The sequence below is a fragment of the Sminthopsis crassicaudata genome, chromosome 3 (assembly GCF_048593235.1).
Source record: "Sminthopsis crassicaudata isolate SCR6 chromosome 3, ASM4859323v1, whole genome shotgun sequence".
Lineage (NCBI taxonomy): Eukaryota > Metazoa > Chordata > Mammalia > Dasyuromorphia > Dasyuridae > Sminthopsis > Sminthopsis crassicaudata.
The window spans coordinates 653,324,435-653,350,007 of record NC_133619.1 but is presented as its reverse complement, the minus strand read 5'-3'; the positions used below and the strand labels follow the sequence as shown (position 1 = coordinate 653,350,007).

The 25,573-nt window shown below is 38.9% G+C and overlaps 1 protein-coding gene across 1 annotated transcript in view; it reads left to right on the top strand.

Annotated features, from left to right (window-relative positions):
• Positions 1 to 5,342: 5,342 nt before the first annotated feature.
• LOC141562666 (uncharacterized) overlaps positions 5,343 to 25,573 on the top strand; it is a 36,325-nt gene continuing 16,094 nt past the window's right edge. The window contains 4 exon segments of the mRNA XM_074302670.1: positions 5,343 to 5,363; positions 8,164 to 8,619; positions 16,360 to 17,173; positions 24,022 to 24,104. Coding sequence (XP_074158771.1) covers positions 5,343 to 5,363; positions 8,164 to 8,619; positions 16,360 to 17,173; positions 24,022 to 24,104 — 1,374 coding nt within the window.

Sequence of the window (25,573 nt, the reverse complement as noted above, 5' to 3'; positions counted from 1 at the left end):
AATGACCTCCTGGTTCTGCTCAGTGTCAAATATATTCTTGAGCAATTTATATTTAGAAGATGTCAAATCTTTTATATTCTACTCTCTGAATTTGGGGACCTTCTACTCTTCTGTTTCCAAACATTCTCAATAGTCTCATCAAATCTCATGTATTCGAGGATCTTTTTTATAAAACAATGTGGAACCCATTTCCCCCACTCTTTCTCCTTCCTGACTGTTCCAGGTTCTTCAGTTCCTGTCTTATAACAGAATTATAGATCAGTTCCTTAATTTTTAGCTCTGAGTGGGGGCTGGAAAGGAGGAGGTGGGGGGAGATTTATTTTCATGAAAACAAGTTTGTATGAGACTGTGCAAGCTGACAGGGTGTGTGCTCCAATCTGCTAGTAGCACACTTTTCTTTGTGTAGAGGCTAGTTAGCAAGCTAAGTTCCTTATTTCTACTCAAAACAAAGGTGCACCTTATAGAAGATAGGTGGTAACTGGGGTTGGAAACCACAAACCTTGAGAGATACTTACCCATAAATGTTCCCCATTCCTGCAGAATTTGCCTAACTTTTTGGAAGTAAATTTGTTATTTTTAATATACATTGCTTTCTAAAAAGTTGCCTAGTTTTGGTGCACAATGGCTTTCAATGAGATCCATTCCTCATGTTTCTCATTTTTGCCAACAAGAATGCCATGGAAATTCTGTTCACAAGAATAGAGGGATTAGTTTACCTGATTTAAGCATAATTAATAGAATAGAACCAGAGATCCTTATTGATCACAAAAAATAGATATTTTGTGATATTAATTTTAAAAGTTTTTGTATAAACAACTAATGCAGACAGGATTAGAAGAGAAGCAATTAAGTGGGAAAACATTTTACATTCAACAGTCCTGATAAAGGCCTCATGTCTTAAATATATATAAAATTTATACTAATTCAGTCCATTTCAAATAATGAATTCTTATCCCAAAAATTGGTATCTTTGGGTTTGTCAAACACTAGATTGATATAGTTGTACACTATTTTGTCCTATGAACCTAACCTGTTCCACTGATCAACTACTCTAATTCTTAGCTAATACCAAATGGTTTTGGTGACTGCTGCTTTCTAATATAGCTTTGGATCACCTACAGCTAGGCCATCTTCATCTGATTTTTTTTTTTCATTAATTCCCTTGAAATTTACGACCTTTTGGTCTTCCATAGGAATTTTGTTGTTACTTTTTCGAAGTCATTAAAATAATTTCTTGGGAGTCTGATTGGCATAACACTAAATAAATTGATTAATTTAGGGAGTATTGTCATCTTTATCATATTCACTCAGCCTATCCAAGAGCACTTCATATCTTTCTAATTATTTAAATTTGACTTTATTTTTGTGGCAAGTGTTTTGTAATTTTTCTCATATAATTCCTGACTTTTCTTTGGTAGATGGATTCCCAAATATTTTATACTCTTGACAGTTGTTTTCAATGGTATTTCTCTTTGTATCTCTTGCTGTTGCATTTTCTTGGTGATGTATCAAAATGCTGAGGATTTATGTGGATTTATTTTGTATCCAGCAACTATGCTAAAATTGTGAATTATTTCTAATAACTTTGTATTAGAATCTCTGGGGTTCTCTAAGTATACCATCATATCATCTGCAAAGAGTGATAGTTTGATTTCCTCATCACCTACTCTTATTCCTTTAATCTAGTTCTTTACTCTTATTGCTGAGGCTAGCATTTCTAAAACAATATTGAATAGTAATGGTGATAGTGGGCAACTTGTTTCACTCCTGATCTTACTGGGAAAGGTTCCAGTTTATCCCCATTACATATGATGCTTACTGATAGTTTTAAATATGGACTCCTCACTATTTTAAGGAATAGTCCATTTATTCCTATTCTCTCAAGTGTTTTTAGGAGGAATGGATGTTGTATTTTATCATATGCTTTTTCTGCATCTATTGTGATGATCATATGGTTTTTGTTAATTTGATTAGTAATATGGTCAATTATACTAATAGTTTTCCTAATATTAAACCAGCCCTGCATTCCGGGTATAAATCCTACTTGATCATAGTGTATTTTCCTGGGGATGATTTTCTGAAGTCTTTTTTGCTAATATCTTATTTACAATTTTAGCATCAATATTCATTAAGTAGATTGGTCTATACTTTTCTTTCTCAGTTTTCACCTTACCTGGTTTAGGTATCAGTACCATGTCTGTGTCATAAAAGGAGTTTAGTAGGACTCCTTCATCCCCTATTTTTTCAAATACTTTATATAACATTGGGGTTAATTGTTCTTTAAATGTTTGTTAGAATTCACATGGAAATCCATCTGGGCCTGGGGATTTTTTTCTTGGGGAGTTGATTAATAGTTTCTTGTATTTCTTTTTCTGACATGGGACTATTTAAGCAATTTCTTTCCTCTGTTAATCTAGGAATCCTATATTTTTGGAGGTAGTCACCCATTTCACTTAAGTTATCAAATTTATTGGCATAAAGTTGGGCAAAGTAAGTCCCTATTGCTCTAATGTCCTCTTCATTGGTGGAAAGATCCCCCTTTTCATTTTTAAGACTAACAATTTGATTTTCCTCTTTCCTTTTTCTTATCAGATTTACCTAAGTTTTATCTATTTTATTGGGTTTTTCATCAAACCAACTCTTAGTTTTATGTATTAATTTAATAGTTTTTTTTTTTTTTTTTTTTTTTTACTTTCAATATTATTGATGTCTCCTTTTAATTTTAGAATTTCAAGTATTTGGTTGGGGCTTTTTAATTTGGTCTTTTTCTAGCTTTTTAACTTGTAGGCCCAATTCATTGATTTTCTCTTTCTCTATTTTATTCAAGCCTCTAAAGATATAACATTTCCCCTTATCACCACTTTAGCTACATCCCACACATTTTGGTATGATGTCTCATCGTTGTCATTATGTTGGATGAAATTATTATTTTTTGAAATTAATTTTATAATTATAACATTTTTTTTGACAGTACATATGCATAGGTAAATTTTTTTTTACAACATTATCCCTTGCACTCCCTTCTGTTCTGAATTTTCCCCTTCCTTCCCTCCATCGCCTCCCCTAGATGGCAGGCATTTGGGGTAAAATGATTACTAGTTTGTATAATTTGCTGCTTCACCCAATCATTCTTTAAGAAGGGATTATTTAGTTTCCAATTATTTTTTGGGCTATTTACCCCTAACTTCTTGTTGAATGTAGTTTTTATTGCATTATGATCTGAGAAGAAAGCATTTACTATTTCTGCCTTCCTGCATTTAATTTTGAGATCTTTATGTCCTAATATATCGTCAATTTTTGTATAGGTTCCATGAACTGCTGCGAAGAAAGTATACTCCTTTCTATCATCATTCAGGGTTCTCCAAAGATCTATAATACCCAATTTTTCTAATGTTCTATTTTGCTCCTTAATTTCTTTCTTATTTGTTTTGTGGTTTGATTTATCTAGTTCTGAGAGTGCAAGATTAAGATCTCCCACTATTATAGACTTGCCGTCTATTTCTTCTTGCAACTCTCTCCATTTCCCTATTGATAAATGATCAAAGGATATGAACAGAGAATTGTTAGATGAGAAAACTGAAATTATAAATAGTTATATGAAAAGGTGCTCCCAATCACTGTTGAGAAGAGAAATCCAAATTAAGACATCTCTGAGAAAGGACTACATACCTCTCAGCTCGACTAAGATGACAGGAAAAGGTAATGACAAATGTTGGAGGGCATGTGGGAAAACTGGGGCACTGACATATTGTTGGTGGAACTGTGAACTGATGTAACCATTCTGGAGAGCAATTTGGAACTGTGATGAAAAAGATATGAAACTGTGCATACCCTTTGGCCCAGGAGTGTTTGTGCTGAAATTATATCCCAAAGAGATCTTAAAGAAGGGAAAGGGATCCATATATGCAAAAATGTTTGTGGCAGCCCTCTTTGTAGTGATGAGAAATTGTAAACTGAATAGATGCCCTTTCCTTGGAGAATGGCTGAATAAATTATGGTGCATGAATGTTCTGGAATATTATTGTTATGTAAGAAACAACCATCAGGATGATTTCAAGAGGCCTGGAGAGACTGACATGAACTGATGCTGAGTAAAATGAGGAGAACCAGGAGGTCATTATACACAGCAGCAACAAAAGTATATGATGATCAATCCTGATGGACGTGGTTCTCTTCAAGAATACCATGATTCAAACCAGTTCCAATTGTTCAGTGATAAAAAGGTCCATTTACACCCAGAGAGAGGATGTGGGAACTGAGTGTGGACCACATCATAGTATTCTGATTCTCTTCTTGATATTCGATTGCATTTTGTTTTCTTTCTCAGAGGTTTTTTTTTTTTTTTTTTTTCCTTCTTTACCCAATTTTTTCTTGTGCAGCAATGTAACTGTATAAATATGTGTGTGTATATATATTGGGTTTTACATAAATTTGAACATTTAACATGTATTAGAATACCTGCCTTTGAAGGGAGGGGATGGGGGCAAGAAGGGAAACATTTGGAACAGAAAGGTTTGCAAGGATCAGAGTTGAAAAATAACCCAGGCATGTTTTGTAAATAAAAAGCTTTAACAAAATGTAAAATAATAATAACAATAACTGTGATACTTTACATTCAATTTCATTTTTTTCTTCCTTTTTAGGTTGTTTTTGTTTTTTAACCGATTTTTGATGTCTCATATTCTTTGCCTCATTTTAGTTTTTAATGCATGATTTTCTTCAGTTGTTTTTTTGTTTGTTTGTTTGTTTTTTTGCTGAGGCAATTGGAATTAAGTGACTTTCCCAGGGTCACAGCTTCAGTTAGCTTTTTAAAATCTCTTTTTATTTGATTACCTTTTCTTTTCAATATTGACCAAGAAGCAGTCAGAGAATAACGATTGGACAGATTCAAATGTCTCCCCAGCCAGGATAACCTGACTTGTGAATGGGCTCTAGAGGGCTGAGTGAAGTAGGAATCAGAGCAAGAATGGACCATCAAAGGCCACTTCTTGTTCCTTGAAGGCTGGGGCCCCCCACCTGACCTCTCTGACTATCTGGCTGAGACCTATCTTGGGAGTACAAGCACAGCACTGGATTTCTGGGAGGTTAGAGTCTCAATTAATAATAATTAAGTCTCTTGAGGTTCTTTTGTAAGCTGGCATGGTGAATCTAAAGCAGTGTCTCCTATTAAAATGTTATATAATGGTTTTAATTGATAGGTAGTTAAGCCTAACACCAGACACATCCATTGGATATCTCCTATCACTTTCAGAAAGTCATTTAAGGTGTTCAACTTCTCTGTTCTTAAAGAAAGTTTTTGGACTGTAAGCACCTTAGGGCATACTTCATATCCTATAAGGAGCATGCCTTTGAAATTTCTCTTGGTACAATTTACAATTGGTTGTTCTTTTAATGTTTCTATGGTCTTTTGTACACATGCTTTTAACATTTGCAACTCAATTGCACACCCCAAGATATCTTCCATGAAATGTAACAAAATAACATTTGGAAATGTTTTTCTTACTGAAGCAAGAGCAGCAGCCACAAACATTTGACACAAAGTTGTAGAGGGCCAGAACTCTGGACAAGTATACTTGAAACAAGGAGTTAACTCAGTGAAATTGATGAGATGATTATTCTGGAGTTCACAGATATACTTAGTATTTAGTAATTCTCTAGTTCACACATAGTCAGTATACTGTGATGATGTAATTGTAATAGGGTATTTAAACTGGGGACAAAGTCAGACTCAGAGGGGAGACTGGTTGAGACTGCCAGTCGGATCCAGTCTCATCCAGAAGTCTGACAGTCTGTTTCATACTTCCCTCAAGAGGGAGGCCCATTTCTTACTATCTGCCTCATTTTAGCTGAAAAAGCAAAGTGACTAGTTTAGCCCTTACTAAATCTTCTCACTTGCCTATTTTTACACTTACCCCATTCCGGGTCACTGGCACTTCTCCACTGAACTGATCCTATGAGTTGAGCTGGTGAATGTAGAGCCTCTCATCCAGAGCCTCACAGCCACTGCCCCACATTGGGCGCCAAAACATACTATGCTTTCTAGAGCCTCCACACAGAGTTCCAAAATATACCATGTGAACTAGCTAGCTAGAGCATCTCAGGACCAGCCAGAGTCCTTGGTCTTAGTGGAGAAGTAGAGAAGGGAAGAGACCCACAAGGATGGTTAAACATCTAGTCCATTTATTTCAAGTCTTCTCAGCCCCTAAATATGTTACCCATAAATACCTTAGTATTGATCAGACACACACACACACGCACACACGCACACACGCACACACACACACACACACACACACACACACATTTTATATATATATATATACACCTCAAATGCTCATAGGTTTGATACAAAGTATACTTTTAAAATTCCTACAGCTTAAACAAAATTTTGCTATGATGTAAATGATTAAGCCCTGAATCTTGGTTGCTTAGACCGAGATGTAATTATGCATTCGGGTGACTCAATAGTAGAGGATGCTAGTGAGGATGAGGACAGATAGTTTTGAGACTCTCCAGAATATCCATCTTTGAGTAAACGGAGAGACAAGAAGCCAGGTGGTTATACTGAGGAAATGGAAAATAATAGGACAAGAAAAAACAGCACATGAGGGGGAGGGGTTTGTGGACCTGAAGTAGCTGCAGAAGGGGATACAAGAACTTACAGAACAATTGCAACAATTGAATCAAGCAAAGGTGTCTGCCTATGTTGCAGCTCCATCTAGTGACGAAATACAAAAGTAGCACAAGCAATATTGCAAGGGGCTGCTAATGAGGAAGATATCTGGGAGTGGGAAAAGGACTTGTTCCCAGTGGATTGGTTTGATCAGGGACGGGCATACACACCCATTGTGTTGAAGGACATTAAGCAAGCCTGTAATGATTATGGTCCCAATTCACTTTTTGTGCTACAAACCTTAGAACATTTTGGAAATTTTACTCCATCTGACCAGAAACTGCTTTCAAATGGGCGCTTGACTCCTGGACAAGCATTGTTATGGCAAGCTCAATATGAGAAAGCAGTGAGACATTTTATAAAGACTCATAATCCTCCCAATCATGAAGATGCTTTCCAGGCTTCTGTAGGTACAAGCCAGTATTCTTCTGTAGAGAATCAGATGGTACACCTCTGCCTGTTATTCAGGTATAGGGATTTGAGAGCTTGGGGAAAGATTAAGAAGGAAGGAACAATACAACAACAATCATCTTCCATTAGACAAGGGCCTCCCGGGCAGCTAGGTTGTCCAGTGGATAAATCACTAGGCCTGAATTCAAGAGGACCTGAGTTCAAATATAGTCTCAGACACTTAACACTTCCTAGGTGTGTGACCCTGGGAAAGTCACTTAACCCCAGCCTCAGAGAAAAAAAAAAAAAAAAAACCAAGGGCCTCAAGAATCCATCCAAGATTATGCCTCCAAGTTAAAGACAGCAATAGACAGGACAATAGAATCAGGAGAAGCCGGACAAATCATTTTTCTTTTTTTTTTTTTTTTTTTTTTTTAATTTTTTTTTATTATATATATATATATATATATATTTTATAATATTATCCCTTGTATTCATTTTTCCAAATTACCCCCCCTCCCTTATTCCCTCCCCCCGACGACAGGCAATCCCATACATTTTACATGTGTTACAATATAGTCTAGGTACAATACATGTGTGTGAATATCATTTTCTTGTTGCACAATAAACATTAGAACCCGAAGGTACATGCAACCTGGGCAGACAGATATTAGTGCTAACAATTTTCATTCCCCTCCCAGTGTTTCTTCTCTGGGTGTATCTACCTCTGTCCATCATTGATCAACTGGAAGTGAGTTGGATCTTCTTTATGTTGAAGATTTCCACTTCCATCAGAATACATCCTCATAAAGTATCGTTGTTGAAGTATACAGTGATCCTCTGGTTCTGCTCATTTCACTCAGCATCAGTTGATTTAAGTCTCTCCAACCCTCTCTGTATTCCTCCTGCTGGTCATTTCTTACTGAGCAATAATATTCCATAACTTTCATATACCACAATTTACCCAACCATTCTCCAACTGATGGACATCCATTCATCTTCCAGTTTCTAGCTACAACAAAAAGAGCTGCCACAAACATTTTGGCACATATATGTCTCTTTCCGCTCTTTAGTATTTCTTTGGGATATAATCCCAGTAGTATGGAAAGACTTACTTAAGCAATCAACGGGGAAAAACTTTTACAAATATCTCCATTCTAGCAAAAGATGAGAAAACCTACACTGGAAAGAAACCTTTTACATGTAATCAGTGTGGAAAGGCTTTCATATTCAACTCCCATCTTATTTTACATCAGAGAATACACACTGGAGAGAAACCTTTTACATGTAATCAGTGTGGAAAGGCTTTTACATTCAGCTTCAATCTTGCTGCACATCAGAGAATCCACACTGGAGAGAAACCTTTTAAGTGTAATCAGTGTGGAAAGACTTTCACATGGCGTGTCAGTCTTGCTGAACATCAGAAAACCCACACTGGAGAAAAACCTTTTAAGTGTAATCAATGTGGAAAGGCTTTCATATGGAGTGTCACTCTTGCTGCACATCGGAAAACCCACACTGGAGAGAAACCTTTTAAATGTAATCAGTGTGGAAAGGTGCTAGAACTCTATCTTTCCAGAAATCAGCAAGAGTCAGGATCACTAAACGTCTTTATTCTAGATCTTTACCGTCGCCTCCAACGCCAGGTCACGAGTGCAAGTGAGCGTGAGTTCCACCACCCAAGTTTCTCTTGCTCCTCCCACACAAGTCACTTTCTTCTCTTTGTCTCACCAATCAAGTCAGCACAGAACAGCTGGGGAGGGTCAACCTTAAACAAGTTAATAGGGAACCATGCAATTGGCAATTAGTCTCACGTGCTTCATCATCCAAGTGCATTGCTCAGTTCTAGCCCTTTACATCTCCCGCTTTCTTTTGTTTTAGACCACAGGAGGTCGCGCCATCCCTGACCTTTCAGGGAGATGAGAACCCCAAAAAGGAGGTGATCACGCCCCCCCTGACTTCTCAGGAGGGGAGATGAAAGCACTAAAAAGGAGATAATCACGCCCTCCCTGACATCTCAGGAAGGGAGATGAAAAGCACCAAAGAGAAGTGGGGATTTGCTAGCGGGTTTCTGGATTGAAGGGCCTTATTAGAGACAAGTATGCACAAACCCATCAGCATGGGAGTTATTACACAAGCACATAGCAATAACGCAGAGGCTATTAGTGGTGACTCTCCCCACAATCAGTGCAGACTCGATGTGGTGTAACAAACAGGAATTGTACATGCAAATAGTGATATAACAAACAATATAAATCAACATGGTATTGTAAGAGATTTCCAGAAGTCCTAGAAGGAGGGTATGTAGACACCAGACACACATACCCCTTCTTCAGCAACCAAGAAATAGTCCAAAACCAATCTATTGTCCATTGCTTCACTGTTAGGGAATCCAATGATCCCCACAAGTTTTTGAAATCCCACATCAGTCTTTTTATTTGTTAGGGAATCCAATGATCCCCACAAGATTTTGAAGTCCAGCAACAGTCTTATGATGCCTCAGAGAATCCAATGATTCCTGAGACTTTCAAGTCCTACAATAGTCTTATGATGTCTCAGAGAATCCAATGATTTCTGAGGATTTTCAAGTCCAACAGTTTTTGATGTCCATGGGTCAAACGCCATAACTGCCAGGTTCTTTCAGTGGTGGGCACAGTCAGCAACGGAACCACCCGATGTTTCTTGGGCCTTCTCCTTCGTTTCAAGGGTCTGCTCTGTCTCTCTCCGATGGACAAGGCGAATACGGCTCGTTGGCACCCATCTGATTCCTTCTCCATCTGTAGAGATACAAGCAAACCCTCTCCCCCAAGCAGTTAACCTATCTGGTCCCTTCCATTCACCACTTTCTGGGTCTCTCCACATCACTTGGCGATTATCTAAAGACAGTGGAGCTGCTCGCACTGGACACTGCCCTTCCGGTGAGTTATAAAACCTGTCTGCTGGAGCCAGTGCATCTTTGTCAAAAATTAAAAAATTAATGGTATAGAGAACTAAATTTAGAAGTTCTCTAGGGTTACCCGTGGCTCCCCCTTTCTTTTGTTTTTGGAGGAGTGTCTTAATATCTCTGTTTCTTCTCTCTACTATTGCCTGCCCTTGAGGATTAAAGGGTATGCCCATGGTGTGTAAAATCTTATACTGTGCACAAAAGTGTGTAAAATGTTTAGATGTATATGCAGGTCCATTGTCTGTTTTTATTGCTTGTGGCACGCCCATAATTGCAAATGCTTGTATAAGGAATTCAGTGACCACTCGGGCTGTCTCTTTTGCTGCTGGTATTGCAAATGTGAATCCTGAAAAGGTGTCTACCACGACATGGATAAAAGATAGACGACCAAAAGATTTATAATGGGTCACATCCATTTGCCAAATTTCATTAGGTCTCAAACCACGAGGGTTCTTCCCTGGAGGGAGTGTAGGAGCATGGAAAGGAAGGCAAGCTGTACAGGCTTTTACTATGCTCCTAGCTTCTTCTCTTGTTATTCCAAACTGCAAACGTAAAGCTCGGGCAGCCTGATGATATTTAGAATGAGACTCTTGTGCTTCTTGAAATAAAGGAGTACTGGCCAGCATGGTTAGAAGGCTATCTGCCTTTGAATTACCATCAAAAATAGGACCTGGAAGTCCACTATGGGAGTGGACATGCAAAATATAAATCTTACCCGGATGCTTTCTCACTTGCTCTTGAAGCTCTTTAAAGAGCTGATATATATTGGAGGCTACAAATTTTATTTGGGCTGTGGCAATTCTTTGTACCACACCTACTGAATAGGCTGAATCAGATATTATATTTATGTCTCCCGGATAATAAGCAAGAGCTAGAATGATTGCATACAATTCATTCTGCTGAGTGGACTGAAAAGGAGTTCTGATAACTCTCTTTATGGTTAAGTCACAAGAATACACAGCACAAATATTATGTTTGGATGCATCTGTAAAGATAGTTGGTCCTTTAAGAGGAACTTTAGAAACCTTTTCTTCAAGAATCCATTGCCAATTATGTAGCAGTCTGGTTATCTTTAATGGAGACCCGTGTGCAAAATTTGGAGCCATGGTTAATAAAATTTGCCACTCTGGGATGGTTTCGCAGCACACATTAACTTGTGCATTAGTATAAAAGGTATATATCTTGTCAGGTCTTGTCCCAGATAATTGTACTGCTCGTTTAATGGCCTTTAATAAAATTCTAGCCACAAGCACTGGGTAAGGAATAACGCTTTGTTCTGGTTGTGCTGGGAGGTTCACCCACTCTATCACACTGTCTCCTTGATGAAGGACTGCTGTGGGGGCCTCTTGTGTAGCAAAAACTGATATTTCCAAGGGTTTTTGAGTGACTCTTTCAACCACATTGGATAAAGCCAGTTCAACTTGTCTCAAAGCCTCTTGAGCTTCTTTTGTAAGCTGGCATGGTGAATTTAAAGCACTGTCTCCCCTTAAAATGTCATATAATGGTTGCAATTGACAGGTAGTCAAGCCTAGCACGGGACGCATCCATTGGATATCTCCTATCAATTTCTGGAAGTCATTTAAGGTGTTTAGCTTCTCTGTTCTTAAGGAGAGTTTTTGTACTGTAAGCACCTTAGGATATACTTCATATCCTAAATATTGAAAAGGAGCATGTCTTTGAATCTTTTCTGGAGCTATGTGCAATTTATAATTCCTTAGTGTTTCTATGGTTTTTTGTAGACATGCTTCTAACATTTGTTCCTCAGGTGCACATCCCAATATATCATCCATGTAATGTAATAACATTACTTTTGGAAATGCTTTTCTTACTGGACTAAGAGCAGCAGCAACATACATTTGACACATAGTAGGGCTGTTTTTCATTCCCTGTGGCAAAACTGTCCATTCATATCTTTTATAAGGCTCAGCTAAGTTAACGCTGGGCACTGAAAAGGCAAATCTTTTCATATCGTCCTTATCTAGAGGGATAGAATAGAAACAATCCTTAATGTCTATAACCCACAGAGGCCATTCTCTAGGCAACTGAGTAGGAGATGGAAGTCCAGGTTGAAGAGTTCCCATAGTTTCCATCTGTTCATTTACCTTTCTTAAATCAGTCAACATTCTCCATTTTCCAGATTTCTTTTTTACAACAAATACTGGGGAATTCCAAGGACTTAGAGAAGGTTGTAAGTGTCCTTGATTAAGTTGTTCCTGTACTATATCTAGTAAGGCCTGAATTTTATTGTTATCTAAGGGCCACTGTTCTATCCACACTGGTGTATCAGTTTTCCACTGGATAGGAACAGGTGAAAGTGTTGGCAGGCCTTCAACAGCAGCCCTGCCTAAAAAACCGAAGTACTCATTTTTAACCCTAATTGTTGTAAAATGTCTCTTCCCCACAGATTGATGGGGATTTTTTCAACTATAAAAGGAGTAAAAACTCCTGTTTCACCTTCAAATACCCATCTTAAAGGGGTAGCACTAACTTCAGCTGCTATTGATCCTCCTACCCCAGACATGTAGGTGTCTGCCTTAGTCTTTGGCCAGTGACTGGGCCAGTTGGCACCTCTAATGACTGTGCGATCTGCACCTGTGTCCACCAGTCCTTCTAATGCTATGCCATTTATATAGATGGTGAGCATAGGTCGGTCAGCTGTCACAGCTGCTGTCCAGTATATTCCTGGGTTTTTCTGCTTGGAGTCCGAACATGGGTGACTGTCACCAGGTTGCTTATTAGGAGTCTGTATCAATAAACCCGATGCTACTACTTCCCCTGGTTGATAAGTCACACATTGTCTCCCTGTGTTAGTGACTGGGATATTATCTACACATTCCCCAGTTTCCCACATCAGTGTATGAATGAACACTGTCTTGTAAGTACTCTCAGGAGGTGAAATGGTCAAGCCTACTGTTCCTGGAGGCAAGGGATCCATAGGTTGGAGAGGAACAGATTTCACCTCTCCAGGGGGTATCTCAGTTGTCCCAGCTGCATACAACTCTATCCTCCCTAATTGTAGTCCCTTTCTCCCATCATGTTGCTTCCTGGCTGACTGATTGTGTAATCCCTTTCTCCCCTCAGATGGCTTCCTTGCTGATTGGTCATGTCTGGGTATTGGACTTGGAGGCACTCTCTGGGTGTGGCATCGGCTGCCATCATGCCCCAAGTGTTTTTTGCTTGGGGCCCTGGAGCTGGGCCCCTCATCCCGTTTCCCTGAATCAGTCTACACTCTGAGGCCCAATGGAGTCCTCTGTTGCATTTTGGACATGGGGTTTTGGGTCTTGTTCTCCCAGCCTGTCTTCTCACTCTGTCTCTGTGCCAACATTGAGCTTTCAAATGGCCTACTTTACCGCATTGAAAGCATTGACGAGTCTCTCGGGAAACCCCTTGCCAAAAGGGATCCTGTCTCCCCATGTTGGGATCTTGGGAAGTCTGCACCATAGCCTGGCTATAAAAGGTATTTGTGCCCATTGCGGCACAGCGTCTTATGATCTCCTCTAAAGGAGCATCCTTATGTAGTCCTAGTATAATCCTTCTACAAACCTCATTGGCATTGTCTCTAGCAAGTTGCCTCACCAAAGTGTCTGTTACTTCATTTTCACCATTGGCCTGTATGACAGCTGTCTGCAAACGTGCCACAAAATCAGCAAAAGGTTCATTTGGTCCCTGTACAATTTTTGTGTAGGTCTCACCCTTGTAGTTTTTACTGGGGAGAGAAGCCCATGCTTTGATAGCAGCAGCAGAAATTTGCTCAAATGCTGTTATGGAGTAATTAATCTGTACCAAAGCATCTGCATAAGAACCTATACCCATTAGTAGGTCATAGGTGATGGAAGTATTAGCTGCATTTTGACTATTTTGTTGGGCTTGAATTCTACAGAGCTCAGTAAATTCAGAAAGCCACAACAAATTTTGTCCAGGTTCTAAGCACACTTTTGCAATGACTTTCCAGTCACTAGGGGTTAAGGTTTCATAAGCCAAATTGTGTATTAACATTTTAACATAATCTGATGTAGCCCCAAAGACAGTGCAAGATTTTTTCAGGTTTTTAAGGACATCCATATTAAAAGGAGCATATCTTCTACTCTCTTGACCTGCAGAATTACGCTGTTGAATCACGGGAAAAATTTTTTTTTTTTTTTTTTATTATATATATATATATATATATATATATATATATATATATATATATATATATATATATATATATATATATATATATTATAATATTATCCCTTGTATTCATTTTTCCAATTTACCCCCCCTCCCTCTATTCCCTCCCCCCGACGACAGGCAATACCATACATTTTACATGTGTTACAATATAGTCTAGGTACAATACATGTGTGTGAATATCATTTTCTTGTTGCACAATAAACATTAGAATCCGAAGGTACATGCAACCTGGGCAGACAGATATTAGTGCTAACAATTTTCATTCCCCTCCCAGTGTTTCTTCTCTGGGTGCAGCTACCTCTGTCCATCATTGATCAACTGGAAGTGAGTTGGATCTTCTTTATGTTGAAGATTTCCACTTCCATCAGAATACATCCTCATACAGCATTGTTGTTGAAGTGTACAGTGATCTTCTGGTTCTGCTCATTTCACTCAGCATCAGTTGATTTAAGTCTCTCCAGGCCTCTCTATATTCCTCCTGCTGGTCATTTCTTACCGAGCAATAATATTCCATAACTTTCATATACCACAATTTACCCAACCATTCTCCAACTGATGGACATCCATTCATCCTCCAGTTTCTAGCTACAACAAAAAGAGCTGCCACAAACATTTTGGCACATATATGTCTCTTTCCGCTCTTTAGTATTTCTTTGGGATATAATCCCAGTAGTAGCGCTGCTGGGTCAAAGGGTATGCACAGTTTGATAACTTTTTGGGCATAATTCCAGATTGCTCTCCAGAATGGCTGGATTCTTTCACAACTCCACCAGCAATGTATTAGTGTCCCAGTTTTCCCACATCCCCTCCAACATTTGTCATTATTTGTTCCTGTCATCTTAGCCAATCTGACAGGTGTGTAGTGGTATCTCAGAGTGGTCTTAATTTGCATTTCTCTGATCAGTAGTGATTTGGAACACTCTTTCATGTGAGTGGATATAGTTTCAATTTCTTCCTCTGAGAATTGTCTGTTCATATCCTTTGACCATTTATCAATTGGAGAATGGTTCGGTAATCACGGGAAAAATTTGAAGTTTGAAATCATTATCTACTTCTTTTCCATTTTCAATTGCTTCAATAAGCCCTCTTTCTAATCTAGTTACAGGAGTGGGCAGTTGTTGGGAGGGGGGGCTCTGTGTGGGAGGAGGGGGGGGCGCTGATGAGGTCACCGCCCCTCCCACTACTCCTCCTCCCTCCGTCCCTGAAGGTGGAGTGGATGTGGGCTGATCAATAATCTGCTCTCTAGGTGGGGTTGAAATTTCTTCAGGACAATCAGAGTCTACACCCTCAGATTCCTCATTCAAATCCCCTTGCCCTCTGGCAATGTCCTGAGTTTGCCTATCTTCTATCTTTTGTTCCTCACGCTTCCTTCTCTGAGCCTTTTTAGAACTCTTCCTTCTTCTAAACTCTTCTTGATAGCTTAAGTCTAATAGAATCAAGTTGTATAGGTAAAATACCTCTGGGAAAATTTGACAATTCCCATTTTTTGAGTAAAATTCTTTCATTTCAAGTCCCACTAGCTTCCATTTATCTATACATAGTTTTTCTTCATTTAAGAACCAAGGGGACGTGCGAATCAATGAGTGTAAGAGGTTATTCATTTGTGGGATGGGAACAAGTAAACTTTTCTCATCAATTATCTTAATTATATCCTCTATAGCATTGCTAGATGAGGCAGGGGCTGGGGTTGGAGCAGGGTCAGCTGAGGCCCAGGATTTACCCAACATCTGCCCCATCTCAGTTACTAGAGATTGCTGATTTAGTCCTTAACAAGGTAAGTTCCTTATTTCTATTAGAATACTCACCTAATCTCCTGGTCACAGGGGGACTTCGGTGGAAGTAGGGTGCCAGCCACACGTTGGACGCCAAATGCTGGAACTCTATCTTTCCAGAAATCAGCAAGAGTCAGGATCACTAAATGTCTTTATTCTAGATCTTTACCGTCGCCTCCAACGCCAGGTCACGAGTGCAAGTGAGCGTGAGTTCCACCACCCAAGTTTCTCTTGCTCCTCCCACACAAGTCACTTCCCTCTCTTTGTCTCACCAATCAAGTCAGCACAGAACAGCTGGGGAGGGTCAACCTTAAACAAGTTAATAGGGAACCATCCAATTGGCAATTAGTCTCACGTGCTTCATCATCCAAGTGCATTGCTCAGTTCTAGCCCTTTACAGAAAGGCTTTTACATCTAGCTCCAGTCTTGTTACACATCAGAGAATCCACACTGGAGAGAAACCTTTTAAGTGTAATCAGTGTGGAAAGGCTTGCATTACCAAATCTGATCTTGCTGTACATCAGAGAATGCACACTGGAGAGAAACCTTTTAAGTGTAATCTATGTGGAAAGGCTTTCATTACCAAATCTGATCTTGCTGTACATCAGAGAATCCACACTGGAGAGAAACCTTTTAAGTGTGATCAGTGTGGAAAGGCTTTTACATCTAGCTCCAATCTTGTTAAACATCAGAGAATCCACACTGGAGAGAAACCTTGTAAATGTAATCAGTGTGGAAAGGCTTTTAGAACTACCTCCAATCTTGTTGCACATCAGAGAATCCACACTAGAGAGAAAAAGTTTAAGTGTAATCAGTGTGGAAAGGCTTTCACATGTAGTTCCAGTCTTACTAGACATCAGAGAATCCACACTAGAGAGAAACCTTTTAAGTGTAATCAATGTGGAAGGGCTTTCACATGGAGTGTCAGTCTTGCTGATCATCAGAGAATGCACACTGGAGAGAAACCTTTTAAATGTAATCACTGTGGAAAGTCTTTTACATCTAGCTCCAATCCTGTTACACATCAGAGAATCCACACTGGAGAGAAACCTTTTAAGTGTGATCAGTGTGGAAAGGCTTTCACATGTAGTTCCAGTCTTGCTAGACATCAGAGAATCCACACTGGAGAGAAACCTTTTAAGTGTAATCAGTGTGGCAAGGCCTTTACATGGAACTCCCATCTTGCAAGACATCACAGAATCCACACTGCAGTATAAGGTTTTTTTGATGATTGCTTTTTTTTTTTTTTTCCCTTCTATTTTGGATAGGAAAGATTAGCAATGGGACCTATACTAGCCACTGCATTGTTCCTTCCCTGATCCTCTAATCGAAAATCATAAGGAAGCTATTATTACAGTAGTGATAGAACAGAAGCACTGAGAAAGCCTTGAAAAGTGTTTTATTAAATTCATTACAACTCAAAAAAGAAATTCAGGCTTTGCCCATTTGTTTCTGGACATATTTTTCTGTTTTGTGTAAATTTAAAGAAATCAGATATTGATGGTTTTCTGTTGGCATTTTCACCGGTGTTGATGATATTATTACAAAAATTATTGCAAGAAATCATAAAATTATTTTTATGACCTCTATTTTTAACTGTACATCTTGAATCAAGAAATCTCCGTGTTACATTCTAGATTATACCTCACACTTTACTTTTATTTCAAAAACAAATATTTTTATAGGAAAAAAAATCCTTATATGTCTCTCACCCACCTGAAATAGAGAAGGACAAAAAAAAAAAGTAAGTCTTTCCATTATAAATGTTAATAATCAATGCAAAATTCCTGTACTTTCTAATTCCAAAATATATTTATCTCAAATATATTCTTGAGCAATTTTTATTTAGGAGATGGCATAAATCTTTTCTGTTCTAATCTTTGGTATCTTTCTCATGTCTTTTTATTTTTTTTTTTCCTGTGTCATTCATTAAACATTGAGGTAGAATCCCCTTTCCTATACTTTTTTTTGTTTTTTGGCTAAAGAAATGGGTGTTCAGTGACGTGCATAAATAGGAAGTGTTTAGTGTCTGAGGCCAGATTTGAACTCAAGTCTCATTAATTAGGAAAAAATATTCCATCAGAAAAAAGACTCTAATTTGCTGTCATTAAGTATTTGGTACGGCTTGGGCTCCTGCCTTTACTGAATGTGTATATTTCATTGGGAGAGGATAATTCTCTGACTAGTCTAGTACTTAGGGATTCATGTATCACACATGATCTAGATCTCTTTTATTATTATTAGAACTTTTGCTGAGACAATTGGGGTTAAGTGAGTTGCCCAGGGTCACAAAGCTAGGAAGTGTAAATGTCTGAGGCCAGATTTGAACTCAGGTCTTCCTGCTTTCAGGGCTGGTGCTCTATCCACTGAACCACCTTGTTGCCTCCAATCTGTCTCTTAAATGTGACTTGTATTAAAAGCCGTTGCTTGCACTGAGTTCACCTGTGATGCTTTGTATATTCAGGTTACTGACAATCTGTAGTGACTCTTATCTTACATTACTATTTGTGTATATACATGTGTGCATGTCTTTTTGTGTATATGTTTGTTCAGATGTAGAAACTGGGTTCACAGTAAATGAGATGAGTAAAAAGCTGGGAACTTTTGTGAAAAACCACGACCTGCAAATATTCATGGTTGATGGTCCCTTTGACTTCTATTTGAAGGAATTGCACGATTTTATTTTCAAAGGAGATAAATATCCAAAGAGTGATTGTGAACTCTATGGAATTAGAAAGAGATTCAGATGGTCTGTAGTGATCCTAATTCACTGTAAGAAAGTGACCTCAGGAAGTGATTATCTTCAAGGTAGTGAATACAGGAAATGCTTCACTGAAGAGCTAGAGCCCTTGGTTCCAGGTAATCAATGGGATGTAGCTGTGAAGTGCACTTCAGACCTCAGTGGCTGTAACATGCCCTCCTGGCAGTTACAATTACTAGTCTGTCCTAGACCCACCAGAGCACCTTTAACCACTGTCGTTTGCAGTGTGAGCTCTACCCGGCTCGCCTCCTCTGAGGCCTTCTAAGGTCTCTAGCCACAATCTCTTGAATCTATAGCTTAGTAACCGGTAGGGCACTCAAGAACAACCACGTGTAATCTTGAAAGCCTTTATTATACCTACTCACATAATGCCCTGACTTGTTGGTTCCCTGGTGAACACCTGGTCAGAAGACCCATGTGTTCACTACCAAAACCCTTACCTCTTTTGGCTACCCATCTTGGCTTGGCCACCCAGGCTAGGGAGCCAGGGTGAACAGCACGAGGTTAAAGAGGGCGGTTGCTCCGAACCATTCTCCAATTGATAAATGGTCAAAGGATATGAACAGACAATTCTCAGAGGAAGAAATTGAAACTATATCCACTCACATGAAAGAGTGTTCCAAATCACTACTGATTAGAGAAATGCAAATTAAGACCACTCTGAGATACCACTACACACCTGTCAGATTGGCTAAGATGACAGGAACAAATAATGACAAATGTTGGAGGGGATGTGGGGAAATTGGGACACTAATACATTGCTGGTGGAGTTGTGAAAGAATCCAGCCATTCTGGAGAGCAATCTGGAATTATGCCCAAAAAGTTATCAAACTGTGCATACCTTTTGACCCAGCAGCGCTACTACTGGGATTATATCCCAAAGAAATACTAAAGAGCGGAAAGAGACATATATGTGCCAAAATGTTTGTGGCAGCTCTTTTTGTTGTAGCTAGAAACTGGAAGATGAATGGATGTCCATCAGTTGGAGAATGGTTGGGTAAATTGTGGTATATGAAAGTTATGGAATATTATTGCTCGGTAAGAAATGACCAGCAGGAGGAATACAGAGAGGGTTGGAGAGACTTAAATCAACTGATGCTGAGTGAAATGAGCAGAACCAGAAGATCACTGTATACTTCAACAACAATACTGTATGAGGATGTATTCTGATGGAAGTGGAAATCTTCAACATAAAGAAGATCCAACTCACTTCCAGTTGATCAATGATGGACAGAGGTAGATACACCCAGAGAAGAAACACTGGGAGGGGAATGTAAATTGTTAGCACTAATATTTGTCTGCTCAGGTTGCATGTACCTTCGGATTCTAATGTTTATTGTGCAACAAGAAAATGATATTCACACACATGTATTGTACCTAGACTATATTGTAACACATGTAAAATGTATGGTATTGCCTGTCGTCGGGGGGAGGGAATAGAGGGAGGGGGGGTAATTTGGAAAAATGAATACAAGGGATAATATTATAAAATATATATATATATATATATATATATATATATATATATATATATATATAATAAAAAAAAAATAAATCAAAAAAAAAAAAAAAAAAAAGAGGGCGGTTGCTGCCTGCAGTGGGCTTACATAGGGCCTGTGAGGTCACACACACAGCCAATCAGCGAGAGAGTCACCCATTACAAAACTATCTCAATATGGCCAGGATCCCGCCCAAGGGCAGTCCTAATATCCACAGAAATTACTTCTGGGCCTCAATCTCCCGATGCACTGTGTCCGCCCATTTAAAGGGCCCTTACAATTCCCTTTCTCTTGTTTTGCGGGAACCGCACATCTCACCAAGCTAAACTTTTAGCACCAGCTATAGTTCACTTGATCCATGAGATGACAGAGTGTTATGCCCAAGGAGGTACAAAGCAGCAGATCAGTAAACAGAAGTATGACAATGAGAACCAGGCTCAACAGTGGCCCAAATGTTCAACCCATTCATCAAAGTCATACTCGAGATAATAGGCCAAAGAGATTGGATGCCAATGAGGTAGGATGTCAACACTGAGGTGGGAAGTCAACAAGGTAAAACATCACAATTCTAGTTAACAAATATCAGTAGGTAGGTTGTCACAATTCTAGTTACATTTATCACAGTTCTAGACCAATTCTAGTTTCTTACAATTTTCTGTTGCACTTTTCACACTCCTAGAACAATTCTAGCTTATCACAATTCTCAATTGCACTTGTCACAATCCTAGAACAATTCTAGTTTATCACAATTCTCAATTGCACTTTTCACAATTCTAGAACAATTCTAGCTTATCACAATTCTCTATTGCACTTTTCACAATCCTAGAGCAATTCTAGCTTATCACAATTCTCTATTGCACTTTTCACAATTCTAGAACAATTCTAGTTTCACAGGTGCACATAAGCAGTCATGTCCAGTAACATTGTCTCAATAACAACGGCAGGTGGGTGTGTTGGTTTTTCACCCACTAATTTAAAAGCATAGTCCTTCAATAGAAAGCATAGGGCAAATCCTCTTCCCAGGCCACCATATGGCAAGTGGCCACGGGGGAAGCAAGCAGGCCCATTGTCCATTTACAGTCTTTATATTGCGTATCACCCAAAACAGTCCATTTCAGCTGCAACACTGGAACTGTGTCTGGTGTCTCTGGTCACGGTCAGGAGGGGCATCGCTGCCATCAGCGTCTGAAGGGCTGCGGACATCTGGCTGGTCTCTCTGGACTGTTGTCTGGTCCTTCTCTTGGATCCCCAGGTTACAAATGTCTCTGGTGGGGATGAACTCTGCTGCTGGATCTGCACCTAGGAAGGAATGTCCCCGGGGCCCAACTTGGGCCTTTCCAAATGCCATCCAGGCCTTTCCACATCACAGTGGAAACAAAGTTGTTGTCAAAAAGATTAACAAGTCAGACAAAAGTCAGTCTGTCACTTAGCTGCACTTTCTGTGTATGCCCGAAGTGCATTGCTAAGGTAAAATGCAAAGAATTTAAAAATGTAAAACCAAAATAATTTAAAAGTGTAAAAACGAAATAGATTAAAAATATAAAACCAAAATAACTTTAAAATGTAAAATCAAAATACTTTGAAGATGTAAAATCAAAAATGTTTAAAAATGTAAAATCAAAATTTAAAATTGTAAGCAATCACATATCCCAAAATTCCCTTCTCTTGTTTAGAAGAGAAGATCTTGGGGATAGTCTGTGCAGTAATGACTTTACTAGAACACTCGGCTATATCCCTGAATTCTTTTGCCTAAAAATCAAAGTTTGAGTTTCTGATACCGAATTGTACTCCAGGAGTGTGAATCAATAAATCTGATATTTTCCTCCTGGGTCAAAGATCACACACTGTCTATTTATTCTAGTGATTAAAACAGCAATTTTCCAACCCATTCTAGACATAGACACTGTTTTATAAGTACCCGTGGGGGGTTGGGAAATCAAGCTCACCTGTGGAAGTGGAAAATCCACGAGGTAAGAAAAGAGGAGTTTCAACTCTCCAAAGACGATCCTAGCAGTTTTACAAGTATAAAACTCCACTCTCTCTAACTGCAAGGTCTTGTCCCTGTAAGGTTTCTTAGAAATTAACTCAACTGTATTTTTAAAACTTTTCTGATTATACTCAATACCCCACAATTCCTTTTTGCCTTGGGGCATAAAGCCTACTCCTGTCCTTTGAAATGAAGACACAGGAGTTTTAAATGGATTAATGGGCAGTGCTGATGATATTATCGCCCTTCCTTTTCCTCCTCCCCCTTCTCCCTTGGCCCAAGAAGGTGAGGCAGAGGGAAGAATTAGAAAATTCCCCAAAGGCTGATTTAAAATCAAACCTGAGCTTTGCACATAAAAAGAACTAAACTTCTTCTCAATGAAAGAGTAATCAATAAATTCCTTAAAACAACAATGCACAAGGTAAACCAACAAAACGCTAAGAAGAATTTCTACAACTGAAGTCCATGTGATTCGTTTATTTCCTTCCTTAGTTTCTGCCACTGGTTTGAACTCTTCCTGTTCTATCTGTAGTAACCTAGCTTTTTCTTCTTTCTCTATCTCCATCTGTAGTTTAACCTGCAATTCCAGCAACTCTTGCTGTGGCATTTTATACTCTATACTGTCATACATACGCATTAGCTCTAGGTTGCTCCCTCTCTGAGCTATATCTAATAGGTGTGGGGATAGCCTTTGTGGAGCTTGATTACGAGCTTCCTGCTGTTCTTCAGTGGTGATCTTTGTTAAAAGATCTTCCATCTGGCTCTTTAACCTCTTGATATAAGCATTATGTTCAGCTGTGTCTTTGAGCCTGATCCCAGATTTACCTGGGTCCATATTACTTCTCTGTCTTCCCTCTTAAGTGGCGTTTCTACCGGATCTTTCAGAATCTTAATTCTGAATATTAAATATTTTCAAAACCTGATAATTTCTGATGCGTCCACGTTGAGCGCCATTTGTAACATGCCTTCCTGGCAGTTACAATTACTAGTCTGTCCTAGACCCACCAGAGTACCTTTGACCACTGTCATTTGCAGTGTGAGCTCTACCCGGCTCGCCTCCTCTGAGGCCTTCTAAGGTCTCTAGCCACAATCTCTTGAATCTATAGCTTAGTAACCGGTAGCGCACTCAAGAACAACCACGTGTAATCTTGAAAGCCTTTATTATACCTACTCACATAATGCCCTAACTGATGCCCTGACTTGTTGGTTCCCTGGTGAACACCTGGTCAGAAGACCCATGTGTTCACTACCAAAACCCTTACCTCTTTTGGCTACCCATCTTGGCTTGGCCACCCAGGCTAGGGAGCCAGAGTGAAGAGCACCAGGTTAAAGAGGGCGGTTGCTGCCTGCAGTGGGCTTACATAGGGCCTGTGAGGTCACACACACAGCCAATCAGCGAGAGAGTCACCCATTACGAAGCTATCTCAATATGGCCAGGATCCCGCCCAAGGGCAGTCCTAATATCCACAGAAATTATTTCTGGGCCTCAATCTCCCGATGCACTGTGTCCGCCCATTTAAAGGGCCCTTACAAGTGGCCATGAGAAAAGTGATACTGAAGAAATGCTTTCCGTAATTTAAAAAAGTGAGAAGGTTTTCAGTGAGAACTCGATTCTTCTTACTTATCAGTATATGTGTATTAGAAAAGAACCTGATGAACATTTTAAGTCTTGAGTGTGGAAAAACTTGTAAAGATATCTTCTTTCTAGGAAGACATAAGGAAACTGACATTGGAGAGAAGGCTTGTGAATGTAATTGGTGTAGAAAGACTTTTAGATTGAGCCCCCATCTTGCTACACATCAGAGAGTCCACATTGAAGAGAAACCTTTTAAATGCAATCAGTGTGGAAAGGCCTTTATTTTCAGCTTCCATCTTGCTAGACATGACAGAATACACACTGCAGTGAAACTTTTTTTTTTTTTTTCCTTTTTCCTGTTTTGGATAGGAGAGGTTAGCAGCCGTGGGAAGTGTACTAGCCATGGGATTGTTTCTCCCCTGATCCTCTAAGGCAAGAAGGAAGGCATTATTACAGTAATGATAAATGAAATAGAAGGACAGAGAAAGCTTTGAAAAAATGTTTCATTGAATTCATTTCTACTCAAGAAATCCAGACTTTGCAGATATGTTCCTTGGCATATTTTTCTGTTTTGTGTAAATTTAAAATGTTCATTTGATTCCCTTTGTATGAATTTCAAAATTAAAAAAGAAATGTTTTTGATTGTTGTCATTTTCATCAGTGTTGAAGATATTTTTAGAAGAAATTATAAAATCATTTTCTATCTATCTTTTCTCTATATTCTCTATCTTTGAAATCTTGATCTTGAATCAAGAATTCTTTTAGCTACACTTGTAGATTATACCTAACACTTTACTTTTATGTTAAAAATAAATTTTTTTATAAGGAAAAAAAATCCTTGTACCTCTCTCACCTACCTGAAATAGAGAATGACCAAGCAAAACTTCCCATTATTAATGTTAATAATCAAAGGAAAATTCTGGTACTGAGTCATCCCAAAATATATTTGTGTCAAAGATATTCTTTTTTTTTTTTTTTCTTTTTCTGAGGCTGGGGTTAAGTGACTTGCCCAGGGTCACACAGCTAGGAAGTGTTAAGTGTCTGAGGCCAGATTTGAACTCGAGTCCTCCTGAATTCAAGGCTGGTGCTCTATCTACTACGTCACCTAGGTGCCCCAAAGATATTCTTTTATTAAATTAATTTTATATTTATAACTCTTTTTTTGTCAGTACATATGCATGGGTAATTTTTTACAACATTAACCCTTGCACTCACTTCTATTCTGAATTTTCCCCTCCTTCCCTCCAGCCCCTCCCCTAAATGGCAGGCATTGCCATACATGTTAAATATATTATAGTATATCCTAGATACAATACATGTGTGCAGAACCGAATTTTCTTGTTATACAGGAAGAATGGTATTCAGAAGGTAAAAATAAGCTGGGAAGAAAAACAAAAGTGCAAACAGTTTACACTCATTTCCTAGTGGTCCTTCTCTGGGTGTAGGTGATTCTGTCCGTCCATTGATCAATTGGATCTGAATGAGATCTACTCTTTGTTAAAGATATGCACTAACATCAGAATACATCCTCATACAGTATTGTTGTTGAAGTGTACAATGATCTCCTGGTTCTGCTCAGTGTCAAATATATTCTTGAGCAATTTATATTTAGAAGATGTCAAATCTTTTCTATTCTACTCTCTGAATTTGGAGACCTTCTACTCTTCTGTTTCCAAACATTCTCAGTAGTCTCATCAAATCTCATGGATTCAAGGATCTTTTTTATAAAACAATGTGGAACCCATTTCCCCCACTCTTTCTCCTTCCTGACTGTTCCAGGTTCTTCAGTTCCTGT